At 35.1% G+C, this 15,719-nt stretch overlaps 1 protein-coding gene across 2 annotated transcripts in view; it reads right to left on the bottom strand.

The window, feature by feature from the left end:
* Positions 1 to 2,121: 2,121 nt before the first annotated feature.
* The window catches only part of CUL3 (cullin 3), an 88,884-nt gene continuing 75,286 nt past the window's right edge, over positions 2,122 to 15,719 (bottom strand). For both annotated transcript variants that reach the window (XM_026006349.2, XM_072719408.1), the window contains 4 exons: positions 15,081 to 15,215; positions 8,900 to 9,086; positions 5,406 to 5,551; positions 2,122 to 2,595 (listed from right to left, as the gene is read on the bottom strand). In XM_026006349.2, the coding sequence (XP_025862134.2) occupies positions 2,464 to 2,595; positions 5,406 to 5,551; positions 8,900 to 9,086; positions 15,081 to 15,215 (600 nt within the window). In that variant the 3' untranslated portion in view covers positions 2,122 to 2,463. The remainder of the gene's footprint in view (positions 2,596 to 5,405; positions 5,552 to 8,899; positions 9,087 to 15,080; positions 15,216 to 15,719) is intronic.

Genomic DNA, 15,719 nt, shown 5'->3' with positions numbered 1-15,719 from the left:
CAGTTAGAAAACTATGTATCCACCCTCAAAATTCTTCAAGTAAGTCATCAAAATTTATTCACATCAACAGGATTAAATGATTAGGATGTATTATTCTTTGAAATTAAGACATTAAAAAACTGAAACAGCATGAATGATCTCTAGCTGAAAAAAAAAAGCAATGTCGACGTGTACCATTATGAGCTTTATGAGCTAAAACAATACTTAAGAGCTAAGACATGTAATTGTGTTAGGTGACCCAATTTTGTTTAACGCAGTATCATTCTCTGGCCATTCAACTCAACTGCAGTTCAGAAATATGTTTTAATATATTTAGAAGCATAAATATCAAACCTGTGCTCCCAAACAAGCATCTCTAAGCTCAAGATATGATTTGTACATCCACACTCGAGACAAAACAAATTTAACTTTATGGATCTTTAGTGGCTTAAAATAGCACTTAAATTTGTGTTTACTGAGCTTTCCTATGAAGCTTTTACACCTTTCATATTTATTAACTTGACAATCTGAGTTGTTCTATTTCCCAAGGTGTCATCATTATTTAATTGGGCATTGAGAGCAACAAAAAAACTGTGCCACCTAAACTACCAGTATCTTCCTGTAGACAAACACCTTCCCGTTACAGAAATCCAATTATGTAAAAATCAGAAAGTGAAACCCTTCAGCTTTCCATTCTACACCTGCCCTATTATCGCTCAAGTATGGTAAAAATATCCTGAGAATAATGTTCATGATAGTTTTCATCTGCATCTTAATTGCATCATGTAAAAGTGGAAAATGTAGAGATTAAGAGCATAAGGCTTATAATTCTACAGTACAAATGGAGACAAAATTAAATGCGAGAGCATATTTGCCAAGTCTAAAAGGAAAATTATAACCCAAGAGACGCATGGGAAAAAATATTTATGTGGAGCTTTTAATCCATATTAGAATTCAGTTGTTGTAACTTGACCATAAATTTAAACAGAAACCATCGTCTGAGACATACATTCTAATATATGTATCAACAGTACTGATAGGCAACCAAAAGTCGGTTATTTTTCAACTCATTAGTAACATTTCACTTTTCTATCCAACATAAGCCTATAGTGGTTTGCCCCAATTACATAGCTGAAACACTGTCTTATGAAAACAAAATGAAACAAAATTAAATAAAATTGAAGATAAAAATACTCTGAAGTTAAAGCAAACTACAATCCTTGGCGGATCAATCAGGTAAAAAACATTGGTGAGAGTTGGAAGCACAGGATAACTGACATGAATCTTCAGCACAAAGTACATCTTTGAAAACATGAAACGATGACTCTTTGGAGGACAATAGCTAAATACCCAAGAATCATCAGGTTTGAAAAATATTGCTTAATCACTTCCCAAAACACAGTTAGCTGCAAGAACTGAAGATCTCGTTAAAAAATATCAAGGTAATCATATTTATTGCATCTTTAGAATGCATTTCAAACAGAAAAGTAACAGTGCACCCCAGCTTCACCAAAATATATATTTAAGAGAGGGGCAACCTAAGATATTTATAAACAAAGTATCAGCTGTATGTGCTTTTCAAAGGATCTGAATTAAATACAACCAGCTGCCAACTTTGTGCTCTGACATACTTGAATTAGTGGGTGTGTGTATACTAAATCATTTCTTTTTGTCTACAATAAATGAAATAAAAACACTGCCCTATACAATCCACTATTAGCAGTGAGTACAACAGCAAAAAATTATTGTACAATTTATACATACTAAAATATTTTCTCTCTCTAGAGATAACGTAGAACAAAACCTAAATGTTATGACTTCATTTGGGAAATCTCAAAATACAATAGGGGAAAACCAAATCAGGGAGTGTATAAAGCCCAAAATAAAGGTTCCTGGTCATAAGGCTAGAAGATTAGTAAGTGCAAGTGGTAGAATAAAGCATGCTCAAATGTATGCTTGGGTCTTTGTATATTTATCAAACCTTTAAATTAAACAAGACTAGCTAAAGAAGTGTCTTAAGCAGAGCAAGATAACTGGGAACTGTGTCATTTCTTTTACCATTTTTGTTACCCAACTTATACAATGCGCAAAGTGCTAAGCAACACTACAAAAACACATTTACATCAACACTGAAGACCTGGGGAAATGAAATCCAACAATTTTATTTTAATGAGCTGTATTTTCTAAATTTTTGTTTTATTTTTTCCTGTTTCCATACAGTATTGAAAACAAAACGCGGCACATTCACATTTTCCCGAGGAACTGTAAAGATGATCTCTACAGGGATAAACGCTGTAAAGCCTGAAGCTCAATCAATTGATGTTGAAAACTCTCAAAGGGAGTAAAGGCTTGATCTGAATGGTCTAGAACATGTACTGTAATTTAATAGAAGAGATGGTCGTCTTAATATTTAATGATTTAAAAGAACTTCTCAGTCCATGCGAAGAGTACAGTCCAAGGATAAATCAAATTTCTGAACGCATTTTATGCTACATATGTGTATACTTTGCGATCCTCAGGTGTTCGTGCCAAATATTCTCTTTCAATAAGTCCTTCAATACGTTTCTTAATAACAACTGGACTTGGTAAGAATCGAGCCTTCAACTGCTGAGTTACCTAAAAGAGAAAGTAAAAAAAAAAAACAAACTAATTCCTACCAGAAAAATTTAAAAATGTATAACATTTCCATTTAAACACATCCAAATTCCTATCTCTGAATACAACTGACATGTCATTTTTCATTTTAAAATTCAGATCAGGGATCCCTGGGTGGCGCAGCGGTTTGGCGCCTGCCTTTGGCCCGGGGCGCGATCCTGGAGACCCGGGATCGAATCCCACATCAGGCTCCCGGTGCATGGAGCCTGCTTCTCCCTCTGCCTGTGTCTCTGCCTCTCTCTCTCCCTCTGTGACTATCATAAAAAAAAAAAAAAAAAAAAAAAATTCAGATCAAACTTTAGTAATTTGATTAGCAAAGTAAAAAATTTAATCTAAAATTAAAAATGGTTTTATTTGAAAATGTTAACATATGGATTAAAACATTAGAAGGTGAACACAGAAATGGGTTAGTAGTGGAGTTAGTTGGAATGTATTAGCATGAAATGAATAGCACACCATGGTTTAACCATTTTGGTGCTATCATCTACTAACTTCTGGGTTATTCTCCCAATTCACAGATTTGGGAAGCAGACTGGACTCCTAAATTCAAATCCTAGCTCTCCCACTTACGGGTACTGGGATGCTGGGACCCTGCAAAAAGTAACTGAAGGTCATGAAGTCGTTGCACATGCTAAAATAAAGAGTTAACAGTGCCACCTGGTCCATTGTAACTGCTACCGTTGTCATTCTTTTCTCCAGCTGCTGTTGGGATTCCAGGTACTGTGACATTGGTAATAATAATAAAGTAGCTACAGTAGCAGCTGAAGTCTCACTGTGCTCTACCAATCAATCACTGTGTATATTAACTTATTTAATGCTCTTAACCCTGGAGCAAAGTAGGCTGTATCCTTTTACAAATGAGGAAAATAGATAGGAAGACTGACAGACACTAGAAGAACCAATTGTTAGAGATGAGACTCTAAACCTTTCTGCCCCCAATGTTCATGCTTTCCCTAATGACCTACCCTGCCTTTCTTACAGAGCACTCATCCATCCACAAGCCAGCTTTCTTTCCTTTTACTCCAGTTGGAGAGTTCATTTCCCAAGGCCATAAGGGATGACAATTCTCTGAAGTCCGACCTTCAGTACTTCCGTCTCCAACTAAAATCAATCTCCTTTATCACTCCAGTATCAACAAACTTGTTCTCAACCCCAGTGAGATCCCTCATTCTCTGATCCTTTCTTCTAAAGCTACTAACAACTTCTTTGACCTCACCTCCTTGACAGGGTCTAGCCTGCTTGCAAGATCCCTTCAGCTATACTGTCAACAGCACACTCCAACTCTTGAATTCCTTTGGTTCTTTCCCATTAAACACCCACTCCACAGTTACTACATCATTCAAAATCTACTAGTCGGGTCGTTGCGGAGTAAGGTCATTGTTTTTACTACTGGGGGGGGGGGGGTAGATCGGGAGCCTAAAAGATGCAGCCTACAGGCCAAACACAGCCCCGCTGCCTATTTTTGTAAATCCTTACTGGAACACAGCCACACTCATTTGTTATCAGTGGCTGCTTTCGCACAACTGGCCTTTAGAAAAAAAGGCTGCCACTTCTCTGGTAGACACTGATAACACATACTTAATGTGTTCATGTTCAGCCAGTTTCTGAGCACCATCACTTCACATCCAGTTTCAGCTTGCAATTCCTCAAACTCCCACCACCTTCCACATACACATTTATTCACACTTGTATCCACCCTTGGTCAGCACATTCCCTGCACCCTGCCCTGGGTTCTCCAGAGGCATGGTCAGCAATATCTCTCTCAACACATCCACCACACACCTGTGTTCCCTACATAGTCCTCTCATCTTTCCTTCCCTAGACTTGGAATCATCAACTGTCCTGCAAGCCCATTTTCTTTCAAGTATTCCTGTTTTATTCTTAGGATATAAACATGCCAAGTATCTTCCCATCAGAAAAACAAAATCCAGGACACCTCAACTTAACACTGAGTCCTCTTTGATTGCTCTCTGCCCCTTCCCACAAGCCAGCATCTCAAGGGATGAGGCCCTTACTTGGTGCTTTCAGCTCCATGTCCTTCTCGAAGCACTACCCTTGATGTCACACTACCAGAAATGTCACTCTACCAGAGGAGTGAAAATAGCTGGGGAAAATGAAATGAGTTGCCTAATTACCGACATGTCAGGATTTTTGAAATTACTGACCAATCACTCATGTAATTCTCTTCCTCTTCCATGTGATATAAAGTTACCTTGTACAAAAAGCAGCACAATGCCTCCCCCTCTATTTAGCGTTTAAGCCAGAAACCTACACACCCTTGACTCCCCTCATTTTCCATGGCCAGTCAAGGAGTCCTGTCAATTCTATTTCCCATTCATCTTCACTCAGCTCTCTATTCTCTATCAATACTTTCTTCTGCCCTAACCATTTCTTACCTATTTCCATGGCTTGTCAGTTGGGCTTTCCCTCCTTAGTTTTGGAATTTATAATATGTAAGCACTCAACAAATGGTAACAATTATTTTTAGCAATAAAGGTAGCTTAACACAAAAGTATTAAGTAGCAGTGAAAATTTTTTATTGTGTGATAATATTCTGTGATTTTTATTACAAATATGTTAGTTTTTAAAGTGTGCATTTAGTGTGCTTAATTATCAAGTAAGTGCCATACTTTTAATGATAAATGTTACCTGACTCTGGCTTCCTAATTTTAAAATTGTATTTTTAACAACTTGAATATAGGACTTTGCTAAATTTGTACTGTTTATATTATTATTTTTCCTATATTAATCTAGTGTTGAAGTGCTCTCACCTCTGCTACTAACACGTTGTGCTGCATCTTCTTTCTGGATTTCATTATCCGCACGATAGCAGCTTCGATCTCATGTTTTCTGTCGTCATCTACTTTCTGCCTCGTTTCTTTCCTTTCTGGGTCAGATTCACCTTGTTTGGCAGCAACTGAAAGAAAAAGACACCATGTAATTACTATGTAATGAAAAATGCAGTTTTATAAACAAAGAATACAATTTAGTAGTATCTACGTAGAAAAACCAATTGCAACCTGAGTATACACACTAATTCAAGTATACATTCAAAAGATTTAATTCAAACATTTTAACAAATATTTAAATAACAATCACTGATATAGAAATCTTGAAAAAAAAAGAAATCTTGCAATTTTAACTTTTACTTTTTATTAAATATTATTAAATATTAGGAATTTAATTTTATAGAGCTAATAAAAACAATTTTATTTTTATAAAATATAATGATTCCTCTCCTAGAAGAAAAGTGGTAGTTGGATATATTTAGTAGAAAAATTATTGGTAATTTTCATTGAAGGCCAACTAGTATTTTACCAACATGATGAGAAGATATTGTAAGAGGAGGAAAGAGTTACGTGTTGCCAAGATGTAGTTTCCTCAAGAAATAGAAGTATCACTGGATGTCAGTTAACGGAACTCCGTAACAAGTAATTTATTTGTACCTCTCACAGATTACCTAACAATTTCCTATATCATTAACTTTTATGTCACAATCTCATTATCACTAATGCATACTCTATTCCAATCTTCTGGTGAAGAGAAGTCTTACTCTTTTATTCCCTACTGTCTTCAATGCAATTGCTCAGGGATTAAATATAGAAGCCCTTCTCTCTTACAACTCTGCTTTAACTGAAGTAACAGAGAAAGAAGAGTGGCAACTCATTTTTTCATTTATTTGGTCATCAAGGGGAGAGAGATATGAAGTTTCTTCAGGCAGAAATCGAAAAATTACAAAGAGGCACATAAGACATTGCTGACCTAGGCATGGGCAATGCTCTGTATAATTTACAGGATCATTCTGGTGTGTATATCCATTCAGCTGTGTCTAATTAGAGCCCCGTAGTTAAGAATTTGACATTCAGTTTTCCCCAAGTTAAAAAGACAACCAACACCTTAACAAAAAGAGTAATATTAGATATTAAGATGACTTACTAAGAAAAAATGCTTTTCCTCAAAAAAGTCAATGTTTATATATATATAACAGAGGTACTAGTTTAAAATAAATAGAAACTAAAAAGACATAAAAATCAATGTAACGGGTGGATGCTGGAGTGGCTCAGTGGTCGAGCATCTGCTTGCGGCTTGCAGCGTGATCCTGGGGTACTGGGATAGAGTCCCACATCAGGCTTCTTGCAGGGAGCCTGTTTTTCCCTCTGCCTATGTCTCTGCCTCTATCTCTCATGAATAAATAAAAAAAATCTTAAAAAAGAAAAAAGTCAATGTAACAGGGAATCCATGATTGAATCCTGGATCTAAAAAGTAAGATATAAAAGGCATTTTTAAAAGATTTCATTTATTTATTTATTTAAAGATTTTATTTATTTATTCATGAGAGATAGAGAGGCAGAGACATAGGCAGAGGGAGAAGTAGGATCCTCACAGGGAGCCTGATGCAGGACTAGATCCTGGAATCCCAGGATCACACCCTGAGCCAAAGATAGATGCTCAATCACTGAGCCACCCGGGCACCCCTGATTTATTTATTTTAAAGAGAAAGTGTGAGCAAGTGGAGGGTATGGGGAAGGGGCAGAGGGAGGAGATGGGGGGGGGGGGAAGGGGAGTGGGGAAAGAGGGAGGGGGAGAGAAAGAGGGAGGGGGAGAGAAAGAGGGAGAGATCGAGTCAGATGCTTTACCAACTGAGCTGCCCAGGCGCCCCTGAAAGGCATTTCTGAAACAACTATGGACAAATAAACATGCATAGGGTTATTATTTTTCTTGAGTATGATATGGTATTAAAATTATTTTGGAAAATAACTTAGTCTAAGGAAATAAATATATGCTGATGTATTTGAGGTGGGGAGAAATGTGATGTTTGCTAATGGAATCTGGAATTACAAAGAGATACTTATTTAGGGTAAAGCAGGGTGAGGTCTGGTAATTCAGATATATGTATATCACCACACATCTTCCACTAAATCCAGGATACAAATAATTAAAAAAAATTTTTTTAAGATTTTATTTATTTATGACAGAGAGCGAGAGAGTGAGAGAGAGAAAAAGGGGCAGAGACGGAAGAAGCAGGCTCCATGCAGGGAGCCCGACGTGGGACTCGATCCTGGGTCTCCAGGTTCACACCCCGGGCTGAAGACGGCGCTAAACCGCTGGGCCACTGGGGCTGCCCACAAGTAAGTCTTGAAATGTAAAACCTGTATCTGCCCCAAACTATAAAGTCTATGTCTTGAACTGGGGAAAACAAGGTTATTTTATTACATGACTCTCTAGTATAGTTTTATTTTCAATTTACATCTGTGTCCAAACATGGGGCCATTTTGGTGACGAATGACTATGTTAAGGTCTGCAACTATAGGGCAAATTAAGCAATGCTGTAGAAGAGATACACCACTCTGCTCCAGAAGGCATAAATCAGAGTCAAAAAGGTCAAAGTGTGTACAAAATGCTTCTGAATGAGTGTAATCTGGCAATCAATTACATATTTGACATAATTTTTAAAGACTTTATCTTTTTATTAATGTATCATGTAAATACAATTTTTTAAAATCAAAAGAAGTCATTTTAAAAACTTATTTTGAAGTACTGTTTTACTACATAGACTACATACATAGCTGCAATGGATGAAGTCAGCCCTGGGAAGCATATCTAACACTAAATTTGAAATCAGGGAGCAAACTATGTTAGAATTTTAAACATTAGCAAAAGGTAAAGTGCCTTTTCCCCCCTTAAATACATAGAAAACACACATCTTACATTATATTAAATATATAATAAATAGGATGTTCATTATTAACTAAAAATAAAAACATACTAAAAATTGTTCATAACAGGATCATTTCTGTTTTTAAATTAGAGAGATAATACAGGTTTTAAGGTTTTGAAACTTCAACAATTATCTATCAAAACAGAAATAGCTGCTTCTAAGAATCACATTAGATAATCCCCAACTTTGAAAAATCTGTAAACAGTTTTAAAAATAGATATCTTTTATTAGTTAACTCAGCCAATTAAGAACAATTATTTTTTAAGTACTAATATATTAAGAAAACTATATTTCCTTGTTGAAAATCATATGGAAAGAAGTACCTTGTTCATACTACCAATTACTTTTGAAAATGCTTACTATACTTGGATTCAACTGTATTTTGACAGAAACACATATGCATAAAATCTACTTTATTTCTTAAGCCTATGTGTCATGCAGCGCCAGAAAAGCATTACTTTTCTAAAAGACAGAAATCGAACAGATGATAAGTTCTTTAAAGGAAAAAGTATCATGTTTGTAAGAGGAAAATATAATTCTAGATACCTGTTTGAATCTTGACTCTGTGTAGTTTGGATGTGAACTGATCATTAACTGTGAATATGTGGCCATTTTCTATTTCCTTGGACTTGGGTTCTTTTGTAAGAACCCGCTGTGTTGGTTTACCACAGGCGAGGGACTGCAGGGCTCTAACAAGTTCTCTTTCAGGGATATCTGTTTCTTGTTGAATTTCCTGAAATTTCATCAGATTGACATAATTAGACTTCTTGAAAGGTTATAGATTAGTTAAATTAGTAAGTAAAATTGACCAAGCAGTAGTAGTTAGAGGTAATTCCATTAAAGAGATAATTTACAATAAAGAGTTTACGACAAAGAATCAGGACACGTGGCTAAAAAAATCTCACTTATTTGAAGAAACTAGAGAAAAAGGTGATTCAAATCATAAGATACTAAAACAATATGTACTTTGTTTCAGGAAATACAAGGCCTGGTCTAAAAATGTCACATCCAGCAGAGATTATTACTGACGTGCTTTAATATTTAGGTAAAAATAAAGTGTTAACCAACTTACGACGGCTAATTTTAAAAATACTCTACACTCTTCCTTCCAAGTTGATTCTGCTCAGCAACTTCCTTCATAGAAAGCAGCAAACTGAGCCTGAGCTAAGGCCTTCTACTATAAAATCAAAATTTATAATCTTTAAGTTGACCATATTTATACTGTCTGTATGACCACATTAAGAAAAATACCTGGTAATTAATTCTAAACATGAAAAATAGTAAGTAATCTGTTTTGAGGTGCAAGTGATAATTTTTGCAACATACTATGTATGAACAAAGTGTAATAGTGGGAAAAAACCAGCATGGGAAAGAATGAATGTGTAGTTTTTTGGTTCATTATACTCCTCTTAGATCCAGGGGACAGACAGTAAGAGAACTGTACACATATAGGACTTAGTTCCTACACTTGGTAGGTGAGGAGACCAAGTTTTCCCATTAGGATATACAGCTCTAATTTACTGTATAGAGTTATTTCTTTCTCAAAAGCAGTTCAGGAAGAATGGACATGAAGATGGAGACACTGAGTATGTAACTCACCTGCAGTCACTCTCTCTTTTACAAGTCTGAACAACAGCTCAGGTTGCTCTAAAGGACTGTCAGGTGAGGGAGGATTGAGAGAAATGTCAATTTAGTGATGATGAGGCCTCAAATGATCTATGTCTACCTATGTTAGCCATTTCAAATGCTATAAATGTTAATTCCAGCAAATTAAATAGGTGCTGTTATCAGAATGTTGATTATAATTATTATGTACATGCTAAAAGTGACTTATTTACATATTCTATTGTTTTTTATTCTATTGTTTAATCATACTCAAAGAAATAGAAATACCTTCTCAGATGATATTTTACAATTACAGAGCATTCCCAGAAGTGACTATTGCAATTCAGTGTGCATCCTTCATGACATTTCCTATACATCTATATACACACACACAGGAAGACAAACACACATGTATGGACGTGAACATGCCCATTTATAATGGCATAAATGTTAAACATCAATGGGATACACGTGATTTTTTCCCATTTGGGCATTTCTACCCTTTCATATTCTTTTGCTTTTATTGCCCTTTTGGTAGAAGTCTTCTAAATTTCTTGTTAGAATGATTCCTAGGAAGATTATGGTTCTTACTAAAATATAACTTCCCTCATGTCATTTTCTTATCAACTCTGATTTATAGAAAAGTTAATTTTTCAACTGAACTCTTTTCAGAGAAATGTTCTCAGTTGATAATCATAATTGACAATCACATTGTCTACAAATTTTGTCACCTCCAGGTATTTTATAAAACTCCTTTTTTCTTTTCTTGGTGTGTTAGGACCTGTAGAACAATGCTGAGTAACAATAATAAAAGCAGGTATCTAAAACTTATTCCTAACTTTAATGGGAAGGGGTCTAATATTTTACCACTAACTACTGCTTGCTTAGATCTCTCATTAGATATATCCTTATGATATTAAAGGCATGTCATTCTGTTCTTAGGTGGCTAAGAGTCCCCCATGTCTAGAAAGTATGAAATGGAGGTGGACTTCTACAAATGTTTTTTGTACATCTGTAGAAATCATTGATTTTCTCCTTGAAATGTCTGGCAATACAGCAAGTACTCAGTTAACTTAATCATTATTATAATAAAACCTTAGCTATACTAACAACCCCCCCCCCTTTTTTTACAAATTCCTTTTTTATATTCTAGGAATAAATCCTATTTGTACACAATGAATCATTCTTTCAATACACTGAATATGACTTGCTAGTATTTTATTTAAGATTTGTACATTTAAAGTTGAATAGCCTATAGCGCTGTTTTTGCATTTTCTTTGTTTACTTTTAGTAATAAGGTTATGCTAGCCTCAGATATTTCCCAAGAGCAGTATGTATATTCTGTTTCTGAGTTTAAAGTTCTTTGTGAAGCTTTCAATTTTAATATGCTAATTATGAAATCTTCTGCATCTTCTTTTTTATTGTCTGGTCATTCAGTACATTTGTGAAGGACTTCTGTGATTGTGAAATATTTCACCTTGTACTTTTAACCATTTTCCTTTATATGATGTGAAATTTTATCATTAGTGATTATTACAAATTCTTAATGAAGTATCAATTGTCACTGTAGTTTGTTTTCTATTTATATTCTACTGCCTGACATTAATTTCGCTATTATCCATAATTATTTTTTACATTTCAGACTCATTCTTAGAAAAATTTAAAACGTGTATTAAAGAATATTCAGAAAAATATGTACTAATACTCCTATCTCTTTCAAAAACCAAATGCTAGTTACTGTAATTCAAGGTATAGACTACTGCTTTATGTATTTCCTGATTTCAGTTGTTTTAAATCATAATACAACTTCTATTCATTAAAGAAATACAGAAAAAGAGAAAAAAGTCTCAGCAGCTTGACTACTGTGGATTAAATGTGACACTATGAATAAATGCCAAGTTTCACAGGCAGCTTCCAAGAAGGCCTGTAATGATCCTGATATGTTTTAACCCTGTGCGATCTCCTCCCTGTATCAGGGCTGACTTGGGTGATCAAGAAAATCAGAAAGCGACAATATGTCACTTCAGGTTCTGCCTCGGTCTCTTGGATAGCTTAGGGAGTAGAGTTAGCCACCAGGATGCAAGGTGAGTCATGTCCTTGGTAAGACCCATGTGGAGAGAAGCTAAGTCCTCTTTATCAACAGCTGAAATGAATTTGCCAGTCTTGTGGAAGGAAGAGTATACTAATAGCTTGGAAGTGTATTTTCCAGCCCCAGACAAACATTAGATGCCTGATGCCCCACCTGACATCTTCACAACCTCACGAGAAACTCTGAGCCAAAAATACACTACCAAGCCCCTCCTAAATTTTTAACCCACAGAAACCAGGGAAGATAATGGTCAGTAGTTGTTTTAAACCACTAAGTTTTAAGATGTACTACTAAAAAAGTATTAAATTCTTTTATAACTATCTTCTCTAATTTGTGGAAATCTGTCAAAGAGCCAGCTAATAATAACTTATCCAGCACACTTTAATGAAACATACAGTAAGAGTACAAACTTTAAGTGCCTTCTCACAATGCCACCTGTTCAAGATGCAAGCAGCCAGAAGGTTTTGGGAGCCAAAGGAATGGCATTCTACATATGCCATTTATGCTCAGGCATCTGGGTCTGTGACGTGGCTAAACTGTGAAACATTAGAGGAATTTTCTGCTTAATTTTACCTTCTACTTAATGATGCTCATCGGCATCAGTGATCCCAAGCCAGTTTGGGAAAGGGAAGAGTAAGTCTGAACCACTAAAATTACTAGTAATTCTAATAATGCCTTTAGAAAATGAGTTTATATTCTTGTTTCTCTCATTATTTTCCCCAACTCTTTACAAACTAGGACTCTGAAAACCAATATTAGCATTACCAACCAGTTTATTTTCCTTAAAATATACAACCCAGGGCAGCTGCAGATTAAAACATTCAAGCTGTTAGAGATAATCTAACTCCACCTCTGAAGAGGCTTATGACTTGAGTAAGGTACTCAATACTTGCTTAATCAATATCCTTGGTACTAAATCACATGTAACTTATGCTTGACATTTAAGGTTACTCCCTAGGTAAGACACATCCAGAAATACATAAGAACAAAACCTCTTGACTTTGCCACTGACCTAAAATATTTGGGTTTCAAAACACTTCCTTGGGGTCTACCACATAAAAATGATCATCTCTTATGTATATCTATTACATAAATGGAAGTATGGAGGTAGGCATTAAAATAGGCCTACAATTTAATTTTGCTCTAAATTTCAGACTCTAACATGTCTATGTTCATCCAAATTTGCAAATTGGCTTTCAATTAAGTATAAATAGGACAGTAATTTTATAGCTTTTCCAAATATTTATTCTTCATTTTAAATTTAAACTTAAGATTCACATGATCTTTATTTCAACATACTCATTAAAGGTATGGGAAAAGACCAACTGAATTTAATGTAATCAAGTTACTTAATGGAGGAAAAAACAAAAAAAAAAGATGGGTATAAAAAAGAAATTTACATTATCAAGGTAATGTAAAAATAGCCTAGGGATAGACACAGAAATCAATGAAACAGATCAGAGTGCAGAAACAGACCCACACATATATAGTCAACTAATTTTTTCATGGAGATGCCAAGGTAATTCAAAGGAAAAACGCTTTCGGCAAATGATGATGGAATGAACAACTGAATATCTGTGTGTGAAGGGAAACAATTCTTTATTTTTATATGTATTTTTAAGGTATCTCTACTCTCAGCATGGGGCTCGAACTCTCAATTCTGAGATCCAGCTGTATGTTCTGACGGAGCCAGCCAGCCACACCAAGGGGTGGGGGGGAAGAATTCTTAATCCTTAATCTTAACTATATAAAAAAATTAACTTGAAACTGATCATAGACCTAAATGACAAAGTTAAAACTAAAGTCATTCAGAAAAAAATACAGAAGAAAATCTTTGCAACCTCAGGATAGCCAATATTTCTTAGCTAGGATATCAAAAGTGTGAACTACAAAAGGAAAGAAGTGGCAACTGGACTTTTTCATATTAAAAACTCTGCTCTTCAAAAAGTATCATTTAAAGAAAATGAAAATGTGACAGACTGAAAATATTCTCAGTACGTAGATTTGACAAAGGATTTGTATCCAAATTTATAAACAGCTTTTAAACAACCCAATAAAAAAAAACAAAACAAAAAAAAAACAAAAACAAAACAAAAAAAAAAAAAACAACCCAATAAAAACAGGAACAGACACTTCATCAAACAAGACATGGAAGTAGCGCAGGAATACACAAAGGATGCTCAACTTCTTTATAATCATCAATGAAAGGCAAATTAAGTCCACGAGATACAATTACAAACCAAGTTAAACAGTTAAAATTGAAAGACTATTAAATTTTGTAGAGGATGTAGGACAACTGGAACCCTCCTATACTGCTAGCAGGAATGTAAAATAGTACCACAACATTTTGGGACACAGTTTGGGTCTCCTAAAAAGTTCAACATCTCTCTCTATTCCTAACAGTCTAAATCTGGGAAAAACCCAAAAGTCCATCAATAGGTGAATGAGTAAAGAAAACGTAGTAAATTCGTATATTAGAATATCACTCAACAATAAAAAAGGAATGAACACACTAACATAGGTGAATCTCAAAAACATGTGATGTGAGAGAAACTGGACAACAGTAACACACATTCTATTATTCCACATTTATATGAAATTCTAGGAAGGCAAAACTAATCTACAAGATAAAGCAGACTGCCAGCAGTCTGAGGACAGGGGGAGGGAACTGATTGCAAAGAAATATAAAAATGTAAGGGGTATATATTCTGTATCTTGATTGTGATGGCACTTAAACAGGTAAGACATCTGTTAAAACTCATCAAATTACACACTTAGATGGGATATGTTTTGTCATCTGAAACTTACACTTCAATAAAGGTGATTTTTAGCAAACTAAATGAAATGGGACCCAATAAGTGTATGATGTCCATATAATTCCATAGCCCAGTTTTATGCTGTTTTCTTTAATGGTACTCAAACGTTACTTAATAGTAACAATAATACTCAATGACTTTAAAGGTTACTCAAATAAGAAAGATTCCAGTAGCAGAAACAATACAGATGCTTAAAATTTACATAACCGACCCATACCTCAAACGTGTATTTTTCTCTATTATTAAAGAGCATTAATATGGTCATCTGGAAAGTGGAGACCTGCAATATGTGCTTCCGTGTATTAGAGCCAGTCACTTGTGCCCCTCCAACACCAACTTCGGATCCATCTTCCTGTTTTGTTTTTTAAAAAATATAAACAAGATATAATTATCTCCTGATAACTCTAACCGTACATTTCAAACACAAACACTGTAATATCCAACTCTCCCCTTAGCAAAACTACATAACTTATTCCCACATGAAAAGGAAATGTTACTTCAAAAAATGGGTAAATGTGGGTGAATGCATAGGTATGTGTTGACACATACTAAGTCTTCAAGTACTGTCTTTTTCCCCCATCATGAACATTTTAATGTATCTGAGCAAGTAATGAGTTAACAAATCCTTAAAATTATAGCTAAAATTATTTTAATACAACACGATGGGATCATAATGGACTTAAAAGACAACACTGCCATTATACTGCTATCAAAAGTAGTGGGGGTTTTCTTCAGTGTGGTCTGATCACAGTAAGAGATCATGTAACAGCACAGGAATGGGGGGGGGGGGGTGTCTCTGCCGTCCTTAAGCCTTTTCCTGCTCTATGATTAAGTACAAAAATAGAAATTTTAAGTC

This window comes from Vulpes vulpes, chromosome 9 (assembly GCF_048418805.1).
Source record: "Vulpes vulpes isolate BD-2025 chromosome 9, VulVul3, whole genome shotgun sequence".
Classification (NCBI taxonomy): Eukaryota; Metazoa; Chordata; class Mammalia; order Carnivora; family Canidae; genus Vulpes; species Vulpes vulpes.
This window is presented reverse-complemented; position numbering and strand designations above follow the sequence as displayed.